The sequence below is a fragment of the Thermobia domestica genome, chromosome 14, assembly GCF_964235325.1.
Source record: "Thermobia domestica chromosome 14, izTheDome1.hap1.1, whole genome shotgun sequence".
Classification (NCBI taxonomy): Eukaryota; Metazoa; Arthropoda; class Insecta; order Zygentoma; family Lepismatidae; genus Thermobia; species Thermobia domestica.
In genome coordinates, this window is record NC_137467.1 from 201659936 (window position 1) to 201685041 (window position 25106).

The following is a 25106-nucleotide window of genomic DNA, read 5'->3' on the forward strand; positions in this document are numbered from 1 at the left end:
TAAAGTTTGTCCTTGTGCTTTTACACGCATATATATATTCCAGTTGTATCAAATAAAAGTCAAGTTTTAATCTTATTTATTTTATTTTTCAAACGATTTTTGTCTGGAAAATTTCAAAGGCTAATAAATCATGTTGCAAATGTATATGTATTTGTCTCGGCAGATCGGTTTAATAATATGAATTATTTCGTTCAATTTATATAGGCCCGATGTAGTAAAATTTAGATATTATTTTGTTTTATATATATATATGTGTGTTTTTTCAATATTATACATTCTCTACATAATTCTTTGTAGTCACACAGGGAAACCATTAGATATATGCTATAATTTTAAACCATTTCTGTTTATTTATTTTGAAAATAAACTCATTATCACATGGTATGCGTCCTATATTATATATTATACAGGTAGTGGACATTGAAACTCAAACACTTGGTAGAAAGCCATAATTTGTATTTAATAAGGTGTTAGGGCCCTTTCGGCGGCCACAACACGACTTCGGAAGGATTGATAAAGGTGCTGCACCGTTTACAGAGATTTCTCTTGATTGACAAGTTCAGGACGTGCAAGTGGTGGAGGAAAACTTTCCTCATTCGATTCTCTAACAGACCCTATACAGGCTCAATAATGTTCAGATCTGGCTATTGAGTGGGTCATGGCAGATGTTCAACTTCACTGTCATGCTTATCGAAGCACTGTCATAAGTTTAGTACGGTAAATGGAGCAGTTAACCTAGAACAGTGCAACACCGTCCGGGAAGAGTTTTCGAACCATAGGATATGGTCCTATAGTCCTTGGCAGTGATACAATCATCTAGAACAATTATTGAGCCCAAAGCCTGCTACGATATTGCACTCGAAGCTATCACGGAACCGCCTCCATGTTTGAGTGTGGGTACCAAGCAGTCTGGGTATCAGAGGGGCTTCTATAAGAGAACAAACACTCCCTGTTCGGAAAACAGTGTAGCTGAACTCATCCGAGAATATGACACGTTTTAAGTCATCCAAGTCCAGGTTCTGGCACTACTGAACACGCTTTGCGGTATTTATGCAACTGATGAAAGGCTTCGGTATACAGAGGTTGTTCAGCCTACGTTTGGCCGATTTCGTTCCTTCCCACTCCCGGGCAGAATGGACGACAATAACGCACAAAACAGGACCGTTGTTGTCAGTGTTGTGTTAAATTTGTTTCCAAGTGTGGGGGTTTCCGCTCTGACCAAAATGCCGCCCAAACTAAACCGGTTTTGGGAAGGCTATGTTGCGGTTTTTTATGACGCCCATTTTAGTGTTTCTGTCATTAAAAAACAGTGCAGGAAGAATGGTTGCAACATCAGTTTAAGTGGAATAAAAAATGTTATTAAAAAGTACAAGGGCAACGAAGCTCCACCATTTGGATCACCAACGAAGTTGCCTAGGAAGCGGGAATGCACCAAGGGCACCTCCACCATGCAGAGCAAACTTCGCAAAATGGCAATGCAAGAAAATACGCCAACACAAAGGAGTATAGCTAAACGTCTTGACGTCTCTTTGGAGACTGTGAGCCGGACGTTACACCATCAACTCAAGCTGGAAAAAGTCATGAAACTCGCGGCCATCTTCTCACGGATGCCCACCAAAAGGAACGAAAGTGTAACGCCCGGAAGCTGTACGAACGGCATCTGGCTAAACAAAGCTGGATGTACGTCGTAACGCTCGATGAAGCATGGATTTACCTTTCCGACTGCGGCAAACCGAGAGCCATCATGTACCGAGAGAAAGGCGCCAAGAACTTCAGAAGGTGGGTCCGTGTCTGTAAAGAATCTTTCCCAAAAGGGTTCATGGTCGTTACTGGCTACTAGTTCTGAGGTAAACAGAAGATTCGTGGGTGGCGAAGGACTGCAAAGTAAATTCGCAGTATTTTCAGGAGCAGATCATGCGGCCGATCTACGAGCATGAGATACCAACAATGTACGGAAATGACGCCAATCTGTGCGCATTCACATGGACAAGGCCTTATCACATACCTCACGATCGTCCCTCGCATTCTACCTACAGGTGATACCTTTCAATGAGGTACCTGTTAAATCTCCAGATGCAAGTTCTATAGACTATTGTGGATTTGGATTGCTGAAACGGGCTTTGGGAGAACGGCGTGTGACAACTGTGGAAGGACTTCGGAAAGCTGTGCAAAGGGAATGGGACAATATTCCCCTCCCTGTTCTTCAGAGAAGGCTATTACAGTGGAAATTACGCTGTCGAGCTATTGTTAGAAACCAAGGGAAACACATCGAGCACTTACGGGCCTGGCGCCATGGATTCTTCTAAATTTTTAGGTAAGTCGAAATTGGCCAAATGTAGACTGAACAACCTCTGTAACAATCCTGCCATGGATCATGCCATGTATGCAAGTATCGACAGATTATTTTCATGTACTCAGGTTCTGTGAGGTGTCGATTCACTTCTACGGTGATTACCGATGCGGTTATTTTCCGTTTTCTTGTTACAATATTAGTAAATGTTCTGACGTCCCTTTCAGATAACTTCCGTTTTCCCCTGCAGTTGCTCCTCGTGTATGTGGTCCGTCTTTGCTGTTCATATGCACACATCACCCTGGATACTGTAGCTCATGAGATGTTACAAAGTGTTGCAGTTTTGGACACAAGATGCCCCTGCTAGACGCGCCCCTACGATCTGCCCTCTTTTAAAGTCATTCTTCCATTATGCCGCTCTACACAGACAATTTGACTTTCACTGATCAAACTTTTTCTGCTGGAATGACTATCAAGGGCCTGTACAGCTCACAGATGACGAGAAGAACTCTAGCAGAAGTAGTGTGACGTAGGTATGGGCTCGCCCACTTTTCGCACGGGGGTTTCAAATGACACCACGGAATAGCACACAGATAACTACCCGGAGTAGCAGACGATATCTAAGTATAGACCACACCTGAAAAACCGAAAATAAACTTGACCGTGTGGTTGACCTTTCCCCGCTTCCGCTGTTTTAGGGTTCTTCTCGTCATCTGTGAGCTGTACATGTGACTCATTGCCCAAAAGTACGATATAAACTACCAGATGACTGGGGAGCCCCTTGAACATCCTATGTTATTTGTGCAGATGTTTCAGTTTCAGTTCCACTACCTGTATGTCGCTTCTTGTAAGTTGGCGATTTTCAGTAGTGAACAATAATGACCAATATACATTTCACTGTACTTGAAACTAAAAAGCAACTTCTTATCCTTTCAGTGTACGTAGATGAATGACAATGCCAACAAGTAAATTTTGCCTGATTTGCCAGACATACATCGATGGAGAATTAGAAGCTCATCAATTAAATTGTGTATCCATTGCCGAAGTAACTCCTGATAATGATATGTGTACAGTTGAAAAATATGAACCTGAACTCTGTTCTACAGAGTCTGCTAAATATCCTATAAAGTTACAGGCTAGTGGAATGTCCGAACATAGACAGGAGAGCAGTGATAAGACATATTCGGCATGTCCTCACTGCGACAAGAAAATGCTTGAAGAAGAATTGGAATTACACTCCCAAAGTTGCATATTTTCGTTAATTCGTTGTGTACAGTGTGGTGTAAAGATTCAGAAATTTTCTTCTACTCTTCACCTGGAAAGTTTTTGCGAGAAGAGAATTGTACAATGTGAATACTGTGGGTGTGAGGTGGTCGCAGATATTCTACAAGATCATTTTAATATTTGTGATTTAATTCCTGTTTGCTGCGAGAATAAATGCGGAAAAGAGATGCCTCGGAAAGAATCTAAATGTCATTTATTGGATGAATGCCCAAAAAGAATAACGCATTGTGTACATTGTGATGCGGAACTAGAGGCGAAGGAATTGGAAGCGCATCACGCAAAGTGCACGAAATTTCCAGTTATCTGTTCAAAAGGCTGTGGTACAACTGTTCCAAGAGAAAATACTGATAAACATCTCGATGAAGAATGTGTTAAACTTATTACAGAATGTAGCTATGAATGTGTTGGATGTATGTTCAAGGGCTTCCCTGTTGAACTGCGTAGACATATGCTAGAAGAGAATATTCGTCATGGGGAGCTTACAAAACAAACTACACAAAATATTTCAGAGAAGTTCCGTGTAAAAGAGGTTACCATACAAATGTTAGAAGAAAAAGTGAGAACGATGCAGATTAAGTTAGAAGAAAGTACTCGCCAAGGACAGCTTACGGAACGAAAAACCATGGAAATATCACAGAGGTTGCTTGCGACAGAAAACGTTGTACGTAATTTACAATTAAAAATAGAAAAAATGGAGAGAAAGAACCAAGAAAGCAGAGTATCATGGAGAGGCTATAGAATGTTATCTTGTCAAAACACACCGTCAGAAGTAGTGGTGCGACCAAAACTAACTGAATAGTTGTCTGCAATGACGTGCTGCACCACTTGATATGGCCAAAACAAAGTTCGAATTCTCCCCATTACAAGAAATTAACTATCCCTATTACAGTTACAATGTTTGCATATGCTTACGCAGTCTTTACTAACATTTATTACTCTTAAGAAATTAATTTGGGGGTTTACACTGGTTTTTTTCCTTCGGTGCAGTGCTTTGATTTATTCATTTATACATTGATCTATTTTAGGTTTATTGATACATTACAAACTTTGCAAAACTATTCAATAAAATGTACAAAAAATACACTTTACAGTTTATAACGACGTAACTTTAAATTTAGTCGTGAACTAATTGAAATTTTCAAACCCTATGCTACAGGTGTAGGTGGTTTCCAAGATCTAGTTATGATTAAACATTTTAATAGCTATGAAGATGCAGTTAAAAACTACAATATTATGAATAACATATAAGCTATCAATTTCAATTATTGTTCTTGTACATAAGTTCACAAGATTATGTAAGCAAGGTTAAAAAATGTATTATCCTTTAGCACATAAATCTCGACAAATTAACAATTTCATACATAGCACATTCTTATTAATCAATGAAGTATACCCTAGTAGATAATCGCGAAAGTTATTCAGTACAATATTCTACAAGTAATTCACAATTTGAGACGTTTTCCATATTGACAATTTGATATCTAACCCCCTTGACTTCTTTAGAAGTCCTATCTAAAATATCATGTAATGTTAGTGTTCATCTTACTGTAATGTTTCTGTTTATTGTTAGATGGGCAAACCATTTAACCTGTCCTTACCCATTATAGTTCGAAGATAAGACTTCAACCTCCCTCTTTAAACAGCTAAAGCACCGTTCAGGAGTACATAAACTCGCAGGAAGGGTAGCAAAAACCTGTAGCAGCACATGAATATTTAGGAAATTTTCTTCCATACATTCAGAAAGGCTTGAAATGGCATCACATGAGAGCATTTGTTTTGGTGTGTCGGCCCACTGATTTTTTCAGCGGTCAAACTCATTCTTCAAAACACTTGCTTAACACCAACCTCGCTTTTATAAAATATCAGCAGTGGTTTTACATCGGCAAATGACTTTCCTTGCGCAAATTATGGAAGAAACTGCTGAAGCTTTAAGAACTCTCTTTGCTGCCATTCAAACAATGAAGTAATTTGCATTGTTACAAATATATGGAATATATAACGAACGTAAATAATGTTCTTCAACATTTTCAACAGGAACATTATGGCTTTACTCTGTGGGATTTTCTTTGAATTCTGACATAATATAACTTGGAAAAATTTGTTACCTTGCTGGAGAAGTTGTAAAATCACACACTTTTCATTGTAACAATAGCATTTCTAATATTGGGATTATCACGAGCATGAACATTGGCAAGATTTGGAGTATGACTGGAACAAGATATGAAAACAGCTATTGGACAAATTTTCTTCATATATTGTTTATACATCCTTAAATGATCCATTCATTGTATTACAGTTATCATATCCCTGATCTCTCATCAACTTTACATCAATCTCCAAATCTGTTAAAGTTTTCAAAATAATGTTTGCAAGACCCTCTCCAGTATGGTCTGTGACATTTAGAAACCTTTCAAAAACAGAACAATTCCTTACATATATTATTTTGTTTAGATAAATTTGAAGTCTTGTCTGCTAATACTGTGAAGTGTTTTGCATGATTCACCTCATGAGAAATTATTTTCTCTATTTGTTTCCCAAATTCTTGTATAATTTCATTTAGAATTTTCCAACTCAGGTTTCTTTCATTTGGGGGCACTTTGTAAATGTTCAGTGAACGCAACATCACCTGCATCCATGCAAAATCGCAGAATTTCCCATGACTCCTTGGTTTATCGATTGTCATTGATCCATAATGTGAATGTCCACGAAGTAGTATTTCTTTTTGCCCACAAAATTCCATTGTTTTGATTTTTAGCAGCATCTTTTGCCTAATCTTTATTTTGTGCATCTTGACAGACGAATCCAAGCGTTCCTGGATGCTCTTTTCTCCGCTAAACCTTCTGACAGAAGTTGTTTTCTCGGATGCAGTTTTATGACAGTCGGTGTTTTCATGTTTGTGAAAATCTTAAAGAGAGCAATGCAGTACTTTTAAAGCACTTCAGTTGCAAGCTCGACAGGCTTCTGATGGCTTCCTTTCCCCACAGAAATAAGAGCCAAATGTTATGTAGTACTTGCACTAGTTCAGAGTTTTTTTTTTTTTTTTTGCCAACCAAGCATGGAAACAACCATTCGAGCTGAAACGATCTTTTTTTCTTTCCTTCTTGTAGAAGAGGAAGTTTAGTCATGTGGAAGGACCCAACAATTGGACAGTTATATTTATCAGTATCAGGAAGAATACTTAAAAAGTAATGAAGTTGCCAATATCATACTTCGGGATTAGTAGATGTTCCTGCGACACTTTTGCTGGAGGTGACAGACAGTCCACGGTCGTCTCACTTGCAGGGTTAGCTTATTCATGGTGAACAACGCCACTTTTAGCTCGAAGAGCCTGGGATACTTGTTGTTCTGGTTCCGTATGTATTCGAGATTTTTTCATAAAATAATTCGTTAAAGTCCCCTGTTTATTTCTTTTACCCTTCGTTATTATGAATTTCACCAGAAGTTTTGTCCCTTTTATATCGAGTAAACAACAGAGTTCCACAATTCTACCAATCACACTGACACTCTTACACACCAAACATACAAAATTCTTGCTCCTAGTTGCTGAAACATCCCCACAAACAATTTATAGAAATCTGATTTTGTAGGTTTGTGTGTAATGAGAAATGTTCAGTCCGCTATTCTTTCAGACTCCATCAATAGTACGCCAATGGCACCCACGGACAGCAGAGCACTATTCTACAAGTCATAATAAAGCAGAAAATATGTATATTTGTATACCTTTCGGGTCCTTGTTTGGAGACACGAATTGCACTATGTGGCAACGTCGCAAATGAAGAACCATACAGTAAATCTATTAATTTGTCAAATAGTTGCATCGATTCTTTGCAGATGGCAGCTAAAGTCGATATAGATCGATACTAGCATCGCTTATTAGTGTAGCAATCGATTTGACTCCGTTATGTATATGTAGATTGATACTAATGGTTCCAAGTTTATTTGCGACGTTGCCACATTGTGAAATTTTGATTCCCCGTAGGAGCTGAAGGGGGCCTCGAAGGCCAAACTAACACATAACATTTTCGCTTTATTTTGGCCTGTAGAATACTGGTTTCCGGCTCTGAACGGATTCGGTTCCGGAACCGGTTTTTCGGATAGGTTTGGAACCAGTTCCCAAGATCCGGAACCAGGTTTTCGGATCCAGGTCTGTAGCGATCCCTACGCTAAACCCAAGCTGCTGGCACTCTGTGAATAGTGTGCTAAATGAAATGGTGGAAGCGACAGGCAGGCGCCCAGGTGGCAGCCGCTTGTCTCATCTGCCTAACTCATTTGGCTAAACACCCACTGGCTAAAAATGTAATTGTTGTGGCCACAAGCGTGTGGTCCTCTTTGCAGTGTTTTGAAGATGAACTTTGTGCCTCCTTTATGGGTCTTTGGGGGCTTTCTGATCCAGGTCTGGAACCGGAACTTAGTAGTCATCCCTATTTAAAACAGTCAAATAATATGTGACATTTTATTATTTCATTAATGTTCAAATAATTGTGGTCTGAAACTCGTGCACATGCCGACCAACAGGTGATGCTTGATGTAAAGTGAAGACGAAAACATAATTAACATTTGACCTGAGGAGCTTGTTTCGGCGATAGGGCCCGGTAGATATATAACTTTGGGCCTGTGAACTTCCGTGCGTTGGGTTTTGCGTTCTTACGAACACTTCTGTCAGTAATGGCAAATCGCAAGTACTGTCAAGTGTTTGCTTCATACACATTGTATTTCCATACTTCTGAGCATTCTCCCGTCGCTACATTTATTATCAGGTCGGTTGTAATTCTGAAGATGACAGTACAGGTACACTTGTTAACAATGTCAGTCGTAATCTGACTCATTGCACGGTTTAAATCTCTGTAATAGACGCGATGCATGTAAAGCTAAGATCTACCCTAATTTAAGCGAGTCTTTTATTGGATAAAAAATAAAGAAAAATGTTGCATTTTATATGCGAGAAAATACATTTGCGAAGATGTTATTTGATCAGAAACATCCTCCAGATGAATAATTTTAAGATGGGGTGGCATTCCGTCTCTGTTGTGCATAACTGAAGATGCCATCAAAATAATCGCTATTAAAAAATTGTAAAACCTCCGATCTCACTATAACATCACATTTTAAAGAAAATAGTAATACGCATAAAGTTTGTTTGTTACTAAAAACTACGCATAAAGTCAGTAGTTTTTAAAGTATTTTGAAAGAAGGTAAGGTAAGAAAATACTTGGATCAATTTTAGTATGTACGTACCTGCAAATGTTAAAATGTAAATTCGTTAGTTCTGTACCAGTCGTTAGTTTAGTGTTACGTAGTTCATCTTAAAGAGGTGTTTCGAACACAAACTGTTAAAAATCGGTTTATTTCTAGAAACACGAAATTAAAAAAAAAAAAAAAAAAAAAAAAAAAAAAAATTGTATTCTTTGATGCGTTAGTATGCACTTCACTATTTATCAGAAACTGTGTTCTAATCACTAGCAAAATATAATTTAATTTTTTTTGTATTATCACTAAGAATTACGAAAACATTGCATTTAAAAATATAAAATCATAAAATTAAATATTTTATTTGTGTTATTTTATATAGGATAGGATATAAAACTGTTAGGAAGAAGGTAATGTCAATTGGAAATTGTAATCCAAATGTTTGAAAGAATATAACAGCATTGAATGTAATCCTATACAAAATTCTGTTCATTGTTGGACTCGACGTTATATATGATTATTAAGGTCTTCACTCACATCGCATTCTTACCCATCACAATATAATAATTATGCATTAAACATTACATAGTTAATCACATTGCCTTCAGACACAAGCAACTAATCATTTTGTAGAATAGAATCTGGAGTGCATAGTATTCCACACCAAATAAGGCATATCCTAACATTTTCTTTCCATGTGCATTGTGGGATGGAATTATCGGGTGATTGTTCTCTCTTTTGAATCACATTTGATAATGAAGTATTTTATTTGTACTTTACTATGAATCAATGTTTATCTTTGCTTTTAAACGTAATAAAGTTTATATTGTTAAGCGAAAATGTATTTCCGTATGTATTGCATATTGTTTATACTATTCCCTTGTATGGAATTTAATTTTGTATACGTATAGTCTTTATCAAAATGTACAGAATATCAAGAATTTGTAATGGAAAATAAAGCATGCTTTTAAAAGTCTGATATAAAAGAACTTGAAATCAGTTTGTTGAATCTTATTATTTTACTTTCAGCATAGGCTGACACCTCCTTGTAACATGGTGCTCCTGATATACGATAATTCCTGTTGAAGTCACTCAAGAAAAAACTAAGTGAATCGGAAAATGTGAAATAGGAAACGAAAAATCAGAACGGCATTTAATTTTCTGTTCTTCTCTGCGATTTATATTTTTTAATTTTGTTGTGGTTTGCATTGTCTATCACCACTACAAAAAATTCGAAATTTTTCATTGTAACGTCCTACGATTATCCCCGTTAGGGTAATGGAGACAGGTGTTTAAATCAAGTGAACGATGATGGAATAATTGGTAATAAAGTGAGAGCAAATGGGAGAATCCCGAGAAAACTCACGGACACGATGTTGTCCACCACAAACTTACTTGCCCGGGTATGGAATCAGGAACCCCACCAACCAGGGGTAAGCGCTTTGCCACTGAGCGACCGTGTCCCCACCAAAATTCGAATTAGAAAAATGCTCTTGAAGAATCAGTGATTCACCAAAGATTTTCAAATTTTTGAGTGAAACTGAAATAAAGGAAACTGTATGTGAATTGTAGGTAATTTCGTGCTTTCCGGTGCTTTCAAAGACAAAAGCTTCGACTATACTATTAGCCAGTGGCGGCGATTGGACGTTAAAAGTGGGGGGGGGGGGGCAAGGCATGATCTGAATAATTCTATATCAGTGTTAGTTTTCCTAGTTGTTTGACGAAAGGTTGTGTAACGAATAGGATACTATCTTTTTTAGTTAAAATACCATATATCGTATTTCATATTTCATTAAGTAAATTGAGAAGAGCAACGCAAGTAGGTACTCATAAATAACGAAAGTGTAAGAAGAGATTTGATTGCTTGCTCATTAACATCTTAAACTTCTGTCTGGAATATTGTGTGATCAGATTATTTAATGAATTTGCAAAGCAAACGAATAGAAGGGATAACAGTAATCATAGTAATGAATAATGAGGCTTGTTTTGTAGAAGTTATGTTGAAACTGGGGATTAATGAATAACATATTTTTAATTTCACACATGCCATTAAATGTATGTTATTACTCTTACTGGAGATGTACTTGAACCTGCACCCACAAAGTAGGGGTGATGTATATGGATTGGGTTAAGGTAAGATCAAAACCGGTACCAAAATTGGGGAGGTCTCATGCATTCCGCTTGAGGACAGCACTTTATTCATTATTAAAATCTTTAAGCGTGTCCATAAAGTCTATTGCAACCTCAAAAAAATCTGAAACGGTGAGAGAAATATGAAAACAAAAAAAGCGTGTCTTTCATCATTTTAAAAGTACGCGTATCAAAGTAAAATAAATTGTCCCAGGGTCCTCCGCAGATCCCAGACAGGACCCAACTCAAAATGTTGAAATGGGTTCAAGTTCAGCATCGTATGAACGCTGATGTTAAGTGAAAGAAGATGAAGCAAGTCTCGACTCTTGATGATAAGCCTGTGCAAAATGAGTCACAATGTCAACACAAGCGTATTGATACATTCTAGGTTTTTCTTTCCTCCTTTTTCTTCTTTTTCTTTTTTTTTACACTTCTCCCGCCATTTCAGATTAATAGGAGTTATCATAGACTTTCAAAAACGCTTTTGTTGACATTTTGACCCATCGCCATTTTGCAGAGGGTTATGGTAGAGAGTCGAGACTTGATTTACCTTCTTTCATTCAACACCAACTTTCATACCATATGCAAGTAGACCCTCCCCTTTCCATTTACAAATTTTGAGTTGGACGCCATCTGGGATCTGCGGGGGACCATGGGACAATTTATTTTACTTTGATACGCGTACTTTTAAAATGATGAAAGACACGTTTTTCTGTTTTCATATCTGTATCATTTCAGATTTTTTGGGGTTGCAACGGACTTTATGAATATGCTTAAAGATTTTAATAAAATGAGTAAAGTGCTGCCCCTAAGCGGAATGCATGAGACCTCCCCAATTTTGGTAACCGGTTTTGATTTTATCTTGGCCCCAGCTTTCAGAAAATATATACATCACCCCTATTTTGTGGGTTCAAGTACATCCCGGGTTAGATAATGAAAGACAGTAAATACTACAGGCATACTTGTATCCTACGATATTTAAAGAAATACGCAATTGCAATATTAATTGCTTTTAATTGCAATTAAAATGCAATTCTTGTAGCTTTCTTAACTCAACGGGAAGACAAATAACTAATACGTACCATTTTTTCTATGAACCAGTAATACATACAAAACTTTTCATTTTCAAATGAAACTATACATTACGGGTTCACTTCAAAAAAGTGGGGGCGAAATTGCCCCCTCTTGCCCCCCGAATACCCGCCCCTGCTATTAGCCATATTACATATTAAAATACCAGACCGGAAGTACTGCACAAGTGGCATTCAGTTTATTAATGTAAATTGGAAGATTTCTAGACAATTGTGTATGCAAACAGAAACAATTCTAGACTTTTTCCGCGGATGCATTTCATTTCCTCACAAAGGATATTTTTTTTTTATGTAAGCAGCAGGATTGATAGTTGTCGAGGTGTCGCTTAAGAGCATCTCGTCTAAAACTTCATACTATTAAATTAAGCTTCTACAAACTCAATGGGGCACAGTTCTTTTTGTGAGTCTTTGTGGCGTATTCGCCTTTCTCAGCAGCACAAGTTATTAACATTGCTTGGCTGTGTTTATTGACACTGCCAGTATCTAACTCAAGGGAACATGAAGCGTTCTAAATAGTAAGGGTAAACTTAAGAAAAGGTTTCATGAAAATGTGCTTAAGAGTCTTCATTCCGGCGAAATTAAAATACCGCTAATTTTACAGTAATTATGCGATATCTTCAAATAGATAAAAGATAATTGAAATATGGAACAAGAGCGCCCTAGACGATATTATTTTCCATGAGGTACCGTTATCACAAGTCACCTAGCGTTTTCAGCTCTTCAGAAACGCGAAAATAAATGCCGATTTTCAAAATGGCTCGAAATCGAAAGCAGATAAGTGAGTCGTGATAACGGTACCTCATGTAAAATAATATTGTCTAGGGCGCTCTTGTTCCACATTTCGATTATCTTTTATCTATTTGAAGATATCACATAATTATTGTAATATTAGCGGTATTTTAATTTCGCCGGGATGAAGACTTAACGGTCAAATTAATCGTCGACTACCACAAACTACATATACGAGGGGGACCCAAAAAAAACGGGAATTGTGCTGCAGTGGGGGAACCCATTGTTGTACCAGTTGTCCGTTACGATCACGTCACCTGCGTCAGTGTGCGAAGTTGTGTCGCTGTGAGTGCATTGGTTCGCTCAGTAAACAACTTTTTCCAGTTTGGCGAAAACGTGATGGCAGATTATCGAGAGCAACGGGCGGCTGTGAAATTTGGTTTCCTGTTGGGGAAATCGGCCGCGGAAACTACTGTAACGCTGAAGACTGCTTATGGGGATGCTGCCCTAAGTAAAACCAGAGTATACGAGTGGTTTGCACGTTTTAAAAATGAAGAACTGTCAATTGAAGACCAACCCCGTTCAGAACGCCCCTCAACGGCAAGAACTGACGAAAACGTCGAAAAAATCAATGCCCTCGTTCGTGAAGACCGTCGCCGAACCATTAATCAACTCTGTGAGATGTCTGAAATATCGTGGAGTTCAATTCAGAGGATTTTATCAGAAGATTTGCAGATGAGAAGGGTTGCAGCCAAATTTGTCCCTCGCCTTCTCACAGACTAGCAAAAGGAGCCTTGACTTCAGGCATGTGTTGAACTTCAAAATCAGCTCAAAGAGGACCCTGACTTTTTTGCCAAGGTGATTACTGATAATGAATCGTGGTGCTATGGCAATGACCCCGAATCAAAGCAGCAATCAAGCCAGTGGAGGAGGTTTTGCCACTGTGGAGGAGGTAAAACAAAAATCGCTGGAGGTCATAAAGAAGATCCCGATAAGTGATTTTCAAAACTGTTTTGAACAATGGAAGGATCGTTTGCAGAAATGCGTTGCGGTCCATGGACAATACTTTGAAAGTGATGAAAATTTGGTGTAAAAATATTGAGAAATAAAGAAGTTACGACGAATTTCCCGTTTTTTTTGGGTCCCCCCTCGTATGTACTAGAACAGGCTATCACAAAGTGGTTTGTTATTACTACTCGAACACCTCAAATGTAATTTCCGAGCGTTCAGATTACACGTGGCTTTTGTTGATCTCTCCCTGGAGCGCCTCCTATGTTCGTAATAAACTGATCATCTTAAAAAGGATAAAGGAATTTTTTCTGGGGAAAACAGGTAATTGTCGGTTGGGAGGAGGGGTAATCGGCATAAATACATCGTTCTTACAAAAATAATTCCGTTCCAGTAAAATCAAATTGTGATGGGGGGGGGGGTGATCAGCTTAAAGAGGTGCACTCGGCTGCAATACCGCTACAACTCAAATTTTAAAAGTTTTAAGACATTAGTGTTTCAAAGTCGCAACGTGTAATTATAAAAATCCGGTCCACCGGAATGACAACTCAAATATGACCTCTAAATATGGGGAAAGATGGATGACTTTAAATAATAAAATAGCCCACTCAATGCATTGGTGGCGGATGGACGTAAAAAGTGGGGGGGGGGAGGCAAGACATGATCTGAATATTTGTATATCAATGTTAGTTTTCTTGGTTGCTTCTAACACTTAGTTTGACGAAAGGTTGAATAACTATTAGGATAGTGCCTTTTTCAGTTAAAATACCGTCATGTTTCATATTTTATTAAGTAAATTGACAAGGGCAACGCAAGTAGGTACTAGCCCTTTGTACTCTTAAACAACAAAAGTGTAAGAAGAGATTTGACTCCTTGCTCATGAACATCTTAAAATTCTCTCTTGAAAACTGTGTAATTAGATTATTTAATAACAAATTTGAAAAACAAATAAATAGAAAGGATAATATTAATCAAATAATCATTGTAATGAATAATGAGGTTTGTTTTGCAAAAGATATAGTGAAACTGGGAATTAATGAACAACTTATATTCTTAATTCCACGCATGCTGTTATATTTGCTATTACTCTTAGAATGGCAGTAAATACTACAGGCATGTGCTACGACATTTAAAAAAAAAAAATCTTGCAGCTTCCGAAAACATGTTGCTATTAGGTACAGTTTTCACTTTCTTGGAATACATCAAAACTCAATAATACTTAGAATCACTCCAGTTATATAAAAAATTCTAGAACCTAGAATTAGTTGAATTCACTAAATTTAATTGTATATACCAGTAGCGGTTCGTGGTCTGTAGAAGTACCGGTTGCAATGTTGTAATATCAAAGGCATGTAGTTACGCGCAAGTGTTCCCCTCCCTCCCAGCATTCTTGAGTCTTATCCAAAAAAATATTCAGGAAATATGAAGAGGAAAGTCCTTATAAGTTCCATTTGTATATTTATTGATTAAAGTGTATTCTCTAATATTGATTTAATATATAAGTTATTTCCTTTTTTTAAACAACCACTATCAATGCACGTTTATACCCTATTTATATACAAAAAACTTCTACGTTCATCTTATTGAACAAGAGATAAATAGAATATATAGCATGTGCTGTAAGCCATGAATGATATCGTTAACCCAAAAAGAAGAGAAAAAGCAAGAAAATTGCATATATTCATGCACACAGTTAAACAAAATTATTTAATTAAGTAAACTATGCCTTATTTTAGAATGGAAGGTCTTTCTTCGTTCTTTTCGAGCTTCAAATTTTTCTATGACTTCATTTAAATCTGAAATGCTGCTCGCCAAGTTTTTCTGAATAGGAAGCATCGCTACTGCAAATATTTTCCGCTTTATTTTCTTTAAGGTACAGAAACACCTCTCTCCTCCGACAACATGCATTTTGTATGAATATAAGGGACAGAGAGTTCATTTTCAGTAACTACGTATTTTTGTCCGCTGTTCTATTATAAAGAAGCATGAAATATAAGATTTTTCCCTTCGAAAATGAAAAAAAATAATAGTTTAACATTCCAGCAATTTAGGCTAAAGAAGACAGATGAGTATTATTATTAGTTAGTTAAATGGTATCTCCTTGCTTTTTTCGGTTTGGTACAAATTTTACAAAAAGGTATAAAATTCTAAGCCAGTTAAAAATGGTAATTCTTCGCTGTTTCTCTCGTTGCTACAAAAGGAAATAGGACACCCCAATAAATTTATTATTTTTTAAATAGCACAAAAAGTATAGAATGCTGATCCTTCTTCGCTTTTCTGGTCAGTACAAATTTATACCTTTGTTTACTTGATTAATTCTTTCCTTTTTCTGCTTGGTAAAAAACTAAATAATCTATCCAAATTTGAGTATTACAAAATGATATAAAATTCTGTGTCCATGTTCGCTTTCTCAAATTTTGCCCGTCGTTTGTTTAAATAGTAGAACATGGCCTGGAAATGAGATTTCTCGTTGGTACAAAATTCAATAGGCCACTCAAATGGCCTTTCTTCGTTTTTTGGTTATTACAAATTTATTCCATTGTTTATTTGTGTAGCTTTTTTTTCTGTTGATACAAATATTACAACAAGGCATAAAAATCTAAGTCTGTTATAAATGGTTCTCGTTGGTACAAAAGGAAATAGGACACAAATATTTATTTATTCCTTTCCTTATAGTCATGGCAACATTAGGTATGAAAAAGGTGAGCTACTTAAAATGGTTCTTTGCGTTTCTTCGAATGAGTACAAAAACTTAGACTACTCAAGTTATCCTCAGTTTTTTTAATGGTACAAAAAAGTATAAAATGGCCCTTCTTAGATTTTCTTCTGATTGGTACAAAAATAAAATAGATTATCCAAATTTATTCTTTCGTTTATTTGGGTAGTACAAAATTGTACAGAAATATTGAACTAGTTAAAATGGGCCTTCACTTTTTTCTGGTTCGTACAAAGCTAAATACTCCATCCAAATTTATTTCTTCATTTATTTGAGTATTACAAAATTATATAAAATTCTTATTTGGTTAGAATGGTCCATGTTCGCTTTCTCAAATTTAGCCCTTCGCTTGTTTAAGTAGTATAAGATATAAAATTTTCAGTTAGTTAAAATGGACCTTCTTCGTTTTTCTATAAATTCTGAGGTAGTTAAATGGGCATTTTTCTTGGTACAAAATGGAATACATCACTTAAATTTATCCCTTCGTTTATTAGTTAATATGGCATATCTTTGCTTTTTCGCTTGTTAGTCCATCCAAATTAATTTTTGCGTGTATTTGAATAGCCCAAAAAGGTACAGAAATTCTGCGCTAGTTAAAATTGCTTTTCTTTGATTTCTTTCTCATTAATACAAAAGTAAATAAGCCACTCAAAGTTATTCCTTCTTCAGTTCTTTTCTGCTTGGTACAAAATTGAATAGATCGCACAAATTTATCCGTTGCTCTGTTACGAGTTATTTGACCTTTTGACCTCAATAGTCAATATTTTCGTACATGTAGTTGATGATCTGTTACTAAATGAGGAACCAGAGTTTGCTGTGGTGAAAAATAACTGAAATATTGATTTTTAAAAATTTAAGTATTTCTGGACTTTGTCAAAATTCGAGGGGGTGATTTTTAAGTGTTCCTCATAACCGCATGCATGATTGATTATATTTTAAATATACGTTGTGTTGAATATGTTCATGAAAACCAGAGTTCGTTGCGTATGTGGCTTCGTTTACGAGTTTGACCTTTTGATCTCGATGGTCAGCACTTTTGGAACTTGTAGTAGTTGATGGTCTGTTACTAAATGAGGAAACGTCATCTCAATATGTGGCTCCGTTTTCGAGCTATTAGATTTTGAGTATTTTAACCTTTGACCTCGCTGGTCATTATTTTGGAACTTGTGTAGCGCCCCAGCGGGCCCTAATCCCTGGGAAGCCACAGCTAAGTTCAACGCCCAGTGCCGGAGCACCGAGTTAATGATTAAATGAAAGGGGGTCGCCACCTGTGAACTAATAAGAACACAGGGAAAAAATAAAATAAAATTAACATGAAATGAAAAATCAGACAAACTGACTAAATCAAAAACAAACTGAAATTAAAAGCAACGACGAACGAATCCAACCTAAGCGAGACTGCTGCCTGTATACTCTACGAGTATACAGAGAGCAGTCCTTTTCTTGTGCTGTAACCTCTATGTTTACTAACAAACTGAAACTCCAACAATCAATAATAGTTTTGTTAGGTTTGGCTTCTCTAAAAGTAAAGAATGGGATTACTAGGAGTTATGATTTTTATTTAACTATATCACTTAGCATATAAAGTATTTAGTAAGCAAACGTATGTGTATAAGTAAGATTATACAATTCACTTACTCAAAATAACATGGAAATTGATATCGTTATTAATTGTGCATGTTCATGAACGAAACAGATCTATGGTGGTTAATAACATCAAAACACGTTCATTGGATGATACAAATGCGTAAGTGGAACACAAATAAAATAGTAATACATTCCGATTATATTGGTTAAATCACTATTATTCTAATACACACTTATAGAAGCTAGCTTGAGTACTCTTCAGTTAGAAACCACGACTAGTCGGGTGCACATATGATTACCTATATAATTATTGGACATAATATGTAACTGTTACTCAATACAAGTGGGCAAATTGACTTTATATTATTGAAAAAAACATCATGCTTTGGTAATGTCACACACGTGCTGATTGTGACACTCGCAGACGTAGACAACAAAACAAAAAGAGAGGGACAAACGTATAATGTAAATAGAAATAACATTGCAAATTAAAAATACGACAAAAACCCATGTAATCTGTATGATATCTTTCATTCCATTACTGATTCGAGGATGTGGCTAGGATACCCTGCGGAGAGATTAAGTAAAAGGAACTTGAGAGAGATCAAAATAACTTCACCCAGTGAATTGAATCAGCTACGAACCAGCCGACATCAAAACGAGCGGACAAATGAAGCACCAACCTGTGCTAGGCGCAGAATCAAATTGAATGATTGACATACTCGTAACTTAAAAGTAATGAATTACGGGACAAATAAGGATTCTCTGTACTATTTCACGCCTAGTGCATTCGTGAGGCGTTGAACTCACAAGCTTAGTAAACACAACCATCTGCAATAACGATATATTAGTGCCTTACACACACACACACACACACACACACACATATATATATATATATATATATATATATATATATATATATATATATATATATATATATGTCCTCAAATGGACACAAACAATACACACCATAGAGATAACTGAAAGTGTCAGTGAATTAATCATAGCATCTGTGCGAAGCGGAGCGACTGGTCTACTGCGAGGGTAGGCTTCTGCAGACGTTGGGTACTTACCCTGGTGTATAAACAATAACGAAGTATACTTCTTTTTCACACTAAAATTTACACATGATGACAAGATAACAACACTTCTAGGAGAACAAAATAATGCGCACTAAGCACATGCACTAAGGCATCACTCGTTTACCTGCTGCAAAAGACTAAACAGGTGACAGAATTACTGGTGAAGTTCGGATTTCCACGAAAATAAACGGTTTCTGAAAGATTGGATGAACGAAACTCTCGCTGAGAAGAACCTTGCGAGGGCAGGAAAAAGCTGATGCACTACCAACATTCCGAACTGTACAAGATAACTCTGGTAACGCTGCTGCTATACATTGGGTTCTTGTAGCTTAATGTTCCTATTAGGCACATGTAGAAAAACCAAAATCTCAATCAGGATACAAAACAGGTAGCAGGGAATATATACATAAAATCCTGGATGTGGAGAACTATATACACTCCGGGCTGGATGCAGTCTTTCCAACTAGAGATTCCTTACTTCATTCTTACTTTCACTTTACGCACATCTAAGAAAGTCCACTCCACTCATGCGGTTGCATGATAATTTGCTGCTGAGATCCAAACTCATACTTGAATAAGTGGGAGAAGCAGTTCTAAGACAACAGGAGAATGGCAGCACTAAGGCTGATAGAGCAGCCTAGTTTATTCACTGTAGGTACACTCTTCATGACGAGACCATTCACGTTGTTCTGGTAAAATAACCATTGAGTTTTTACCATGGGAGAAGAGATGATTGATGGATGATTGATGTGAGACGTGCCGGATAATCTGGCCATTGCGTTTTAGGTTGATCGTGTCATTGGGTTGGGGGCCACCGACTGGAGTTTAGATGAACATGACAAAGCCTTGAACTTCACTAAAAAATGTGAATTATGAATGCTGTGCCCCCAACACAACCTATTATTCTTCCAAACTACTTCAATCACAACTAACCCAAGGCTGTAAAACGTTCCACATAGTTATATGAATCTTAAACTCACTGTAAAAGCTTCGATGTGCACTCTAAACTAAGATTTGATCGTAATTAGTTGACAAGCGGACTTAACTACATTTTAAAGATCGGACATCTTGCCGTGTAGTACCCAGAGTTCCTTGCGCGCTCCCGCGAGCATGATGCTTTCTCAGGGTTGCCAAATGTGTTTTTCTTACAAGTTGTACCTTGTAAACTTTACTAATTTTACAATTCTACTAGGATGACATAGGGGCGTTACATTTGCAGTGGTTGATGAACTATTACTAAATGTGGAAATACCACCACAATATGTTGCTCTGTTTACGAGTTATTCGGGTTTAAATATTTGACCTTTGTCCTCGATGGTCATTATTTTTGGAACTTGTAGTAGTTGATGAAGTATTACTAAATGTGGAAACACCACCACAATATGTTGATCTGTTTACGAGTTATTCGGGTTTAGATATTTGACCCTTGACCTCGATGGTCATTATTTTTGGAAACTTGTAGTAGTTGATGACCAATGACTAAATGTGGAAACACCATCTCAATATGTGTCTCCGTTTTAGAGTTATTAGGTTTTAAGTATTTTGATCTTTGACTTCGATGGTGATTATTTTTGGAATTTGTAGTAGTTGATGACCAATTACTAAATGTGGAAACACCATCTCAATATGTGGCTCCGTTTCCGAGTTATTAGGTTTTAAGTAGTTTGACCTTTGACCTCGATGGTCATTATTTTTGGAACTTGTAGTAGTTGATGACCAATTACTAAATGTGGCTCCGTTTCCGAGTTATTAGGTTTTAAGTATTTTGACCTTTGACCTCGATGGTCAACACTTTTGGGACATGTGGTCTTTGATGACCAATTACGAAATGTGGCTCCGTTTTTGAGTTTGACCTCTGTTCTCGATGGTCAGTAGTTTGGGGACATGCTTGTGTCATTTCTGCTATGTTAAATTAGGGATTGGGAACGAAATTAGTGCTACGTTAAAAAAGGGGTAAAACGAATACACTCCTGTTATGTGCTAAGTTAACGAGTACACCCTCATTATTGTTACATAGTTGTGTGTTCGTAGTTTCTGTGTAATTTCTGCTATGTTTAAATAGGTGTTGAACGAATACAGCCCTGCTATGTTAAATAGTTGTGTGTTCGTAATCTTATGTACACCCCCTTTGCTATGTTACACAGTTATTCATTGTCTGGGGTTGAAAAAATGCTCATAAAAGGGAATGAATCTTATGTATTCTCTGCTCTGCTATGTGTTCGAAGTCTCAGTGTAATTTCTGCTATTTTAAAATAGGGGTTGAAAAAGTGCTCATAAAAGAGAACGAGCCCACCCCTTAAAATGTACTCATTTTTATAGTTAAAATAGAGTTGAAAAATGCTCATAAAAGGGAATGAATATTATGTATTCTCTGCTCTGTTGTGTGTTCGTAGTCTTATGTAATTTCTGCTATGTTAAAATAGGGGTTGGAAAATAAGCCATACTCTTTTACTAGTTCTGCTATGTTTAAATAGGGGTGGAAAAGTGATCATAAAAGGGAACGAGTCCACCCCTTAAAATGTATTCATAAAAGATTATCTGTTCTGCTATGTGTTCGTGTATTCTCTGCTAAGTTCGAATAGGGGTTGGAAAAGTGATCATAAAAGGGAACGAGTCCTAAATTGTGCTCATAAAAGGGAATGAATACACCCCCAAAAAAGTGCTCATAAAAGGGAACAAATACACCCCTAAAATGGAGGTCGTAAAAGACCGTGGGTGGACGGTCCAAGGTGCTCGATTTCTCGTATCCCCCCCTGTGTCCCCCGGCATAGTGTGTGAGGCGGCACTGGGAAGTTCATTGTCTGCTTCAGGCGGGACTGAGAAAGTGGGTAGAGGGTCAGTGGCGCAGAACGTACATTTTTATACTACTTTTAAAATTAGTTTTCTGAAAATAAATTAAATTTGCAGAAAACAGTAAGTGTAAATTTCCACCCCACTTAAAATAAACAACCAAATTTTGCAAATATCATGCTTAACAATACACTATTACAAATTCATCAAAGATTAAATTTTTGGGTTTATACATATCAGACACCCTTACATGGGATGATCATATATTGTCACTTACCTGGAAGCTAAGTCAAGTGTGCTATGCAATTAAAATACTTTCTAACGTATTAAACCTTTTAATCTGTTTCAATTGATATTGCGTTACGAAATTTTTGGGGGGGGGGGGAAACACGTAAAAGTAAAGCAATATTTAGGTTACAAAAAGGATTGTAAGTATAATTACCAAATCAAAATATAATGAGCATTGTAGGCCAATATTTAAAAAAAACTCAATATACTGCCGCTATCTTCTCTGTACGTTTTCCATCTGCTGTTGGGGGGCGCGGTGGCTCAGTGGTAGAGCGTTCACCTCTGGTGCGTGGGGTCCCGGGTTCGATCCCCGCTCCCGCTAAGTGAACTTTGTGGTGGACAAACACCGTGCTCGTGGGTTTTCTCGGGGCTCTCCCGTTTCCTCCCACTTTCTTCATTCCACCACTTCACTCATCTCTCATCATCACCGTCTCCTTTAGCCTAACCGGCATAAGCGTGGGACGTAAAACTCAAAGATTTCATTTCATTTTCATTTTTTCCATCTGCTGTTATTTGTAAAGAAAAACCTAGGCCATATCCTCACTCGACATAGCGATCGGCACGAGTACAACACCAGAAATACAGAGAATCTTTCCTTAATAGCCCACAATACATGTATTTATGAGAAAGGTCCTAACATGCTGGCATTCTTATGTATAACAAGTTACCAAGGGAAATTAAAATTATAAATCCTGAAACTCATTTTGAAAAAGAACTTTACAATTACGTTATGCAACATTGTTTTTACTTTCAGTCTATGTTCTTCCTGTCCATAGACTGAAAGTATTTGAGAACAGGATCCTGAGAAGAATATTCGGACCCAGGAGGAACGAGAATGGGGAATGGCGGAAGCTTCATAACGAGGAACTACATAGTTTATACGATTTACCCAACATTGTTAGGGTCGTCAAGTCTAGGAGGCTTAGGTGGGCAGGTCATGTAGCTAGAATGGAAGAAAGTAGAAACGCTTTCAAAGTCTTGACTGGTAGACCCATAGGAAAACGACCATTAGGAAGACCTAGGCGCAAATGGGAGAATAATATTAAGATGGATCTCGCAGAGAGAGCAATACAAAGTAGAAACTGGATCCAATTAGCTAAGGATAGAAGTCAGTGGAGAGCTTTTGTGAACGCGGCACTGAACCTCCGGGTTCCATAGGCCATAGAGTGAGTGTGTGTGTGAACATTATTTTTATTCAGCAGACGAATATTTAAACAATAGTTAAACTAAAATAGTAAAGTAAATAGTTACATCAGTTTATACAAGTTTCTCGAGCATACTACGATAGATTGTACAAACTGCAGGTACCAAAATCAATGTCAAGGTAGCATATGGTGGAAGTACAGTACTCAATATTTATTTAAAGTTTGCTGGAAAATATGTATTCAACAAATTTGTAATTACTTTAATGCATAAGTAACATCCATATATATGTAACACTTATTATATCGACTTCATGACAAGTCCTATATTAACCTATACTCTGTATAATGAAAAGGATGCAAATAAATACAAATACAAATACCAATAATCAAACGCCTGCTGATGTTGGTCCTCGTGTGCGAGTGTGCTAGCGCAACTGGGTAGTAATGATAATCCCTTTTTGTGTAGGTTCAAGCCCGGCCCAACGAAAGTTATTAATTTTCTTAATTTTATAACACTTTTATCATCAAAATAAGATAAGAATAATACTAATTTGCCCTTTACGTATTTTATAATACATAAAAAGTAATTTATTTACGTTACGGAACAGCCAGGGGTTAGAAGCCCCGCCGGGCTCCTCTTCAGCTTTAGCCTCATGATAATACCACGTGACATTACGTCTGACTTGGGTGGTCCAACTTCGAACCTCACCCGCTTCCTTGTGACCAAATCGCATATTTTTTAAAGGTTAGTGTTTTGAAATATATATGCCTCATTTTCTTACGAAATGTAACTCAAAGATAATTATATTTTTATTTTTATCAACACACAAAGTGACAATTTTCTTGTATTACTATATTACACAATACATGCACATTAAGGTTTGGATAATCGCAAACTTCAACTAATCAAAAACGTGTATTTTTTTCCTATCGTCGTGCATGAAAAAAAATGCTCGTCGGACATAAGGTCTCATTCCGTAATTTCTTGCGTCAACGCAAAGGAAATTTTCCTTACATTTTATAATTACAGTCAGATGTAATTGATTTTGCATGCTTTTCGTACTGTATAACGGTGTCCGTTGATTTTGGGAGTACTCTGCGTTGTATAGTGTCGAAATTCTCTGGAGTTCTGCAGTGGCTGTTATATTGAGTGCCTCGTGTCTGGTGGTGCCCCGTGAGGAAGAAGATTAAGTGGGCCTTGCTATATACACCTACACTACACTTACACTTTCTGTTACATTTACACGTACATACATTCCCTTCCTTTTTATGCGCTTTCTTTTTTCACTTTATACCTCCCACTTACCTTTAATTTTTTGCCCTGGTTTTTCGCCCTCTTTCCCTGTCTGAACTTCTTTCCCGATTTTGATCTTTCCCTTACTTTGACTATTTTCCTAACTTGTGCCATTTCTTCCCGTTTGTGTCCTGTATTTTATTCTATTTTGATTTTGAATCATAAACCCTCTGTTTGAGGTACTCATTTGACCATTTGGCAATTGTAGCACATATGACTAGTGAGCTGGTGCACCTACCTATTTGACTGATAATATTCATAAGACAAGACAAATTCGCAAAAATCCCAGTAGGAAAGCTATCTTACGTTTGTTAAATTGACACGTGTTTCATAAAAGATAAAATAAATATTGTAGTTTATTGTCTTTAAGGCCTAATACATTATTTTGAAAATTTTTAACCTAAAATTTAATTCTTACTTTACCTACAATAAAACTGCTCAACGGTAGCAGGTGCGCGAAGCAAATACGGTGGGGACTATTT

The 25106-nt window shown here is 36.9% G+C and overlaps 1 protein-coding gene and 1 pseudogene across 2 annotated transcripts in view; both read left to right on the forward strand.

Moving 5' to 3' along the window:
- LOC145670535 (TNF receptor-associated factor 3-like) overlaps window positions 1-8929 on the forward strand; it is a 57948-nt gene extending 49019 nt beyond the window's left edge. For both annotated transcript variants that reach the window (XM_081739326.1, XM_081739325.1), the window contains one exon: window positions 3227-8929. In XM_081739326.1, the coding sequence (XP_081595452.1) occupies window positions 3240-4373 (1134 nt within the window). In that variant the 5' untranslated portion in view covers window positions 3227-3239 and the 3' untranslated portion in view covers window positions 4374-8929. The remainder of the gene's footprint in view (window positions 1-3226) is intronic.
- A 4181-nt stretch (window positions 8930-13110) lies between these two features.
- On the forward strand, window positions 13111-13494 carry LOC145670216 (protein GVQW3 pseudogene; annotated as a pseudogene).
- Window positions 13495-25106: the final 11612 nt, after the last annotated feature.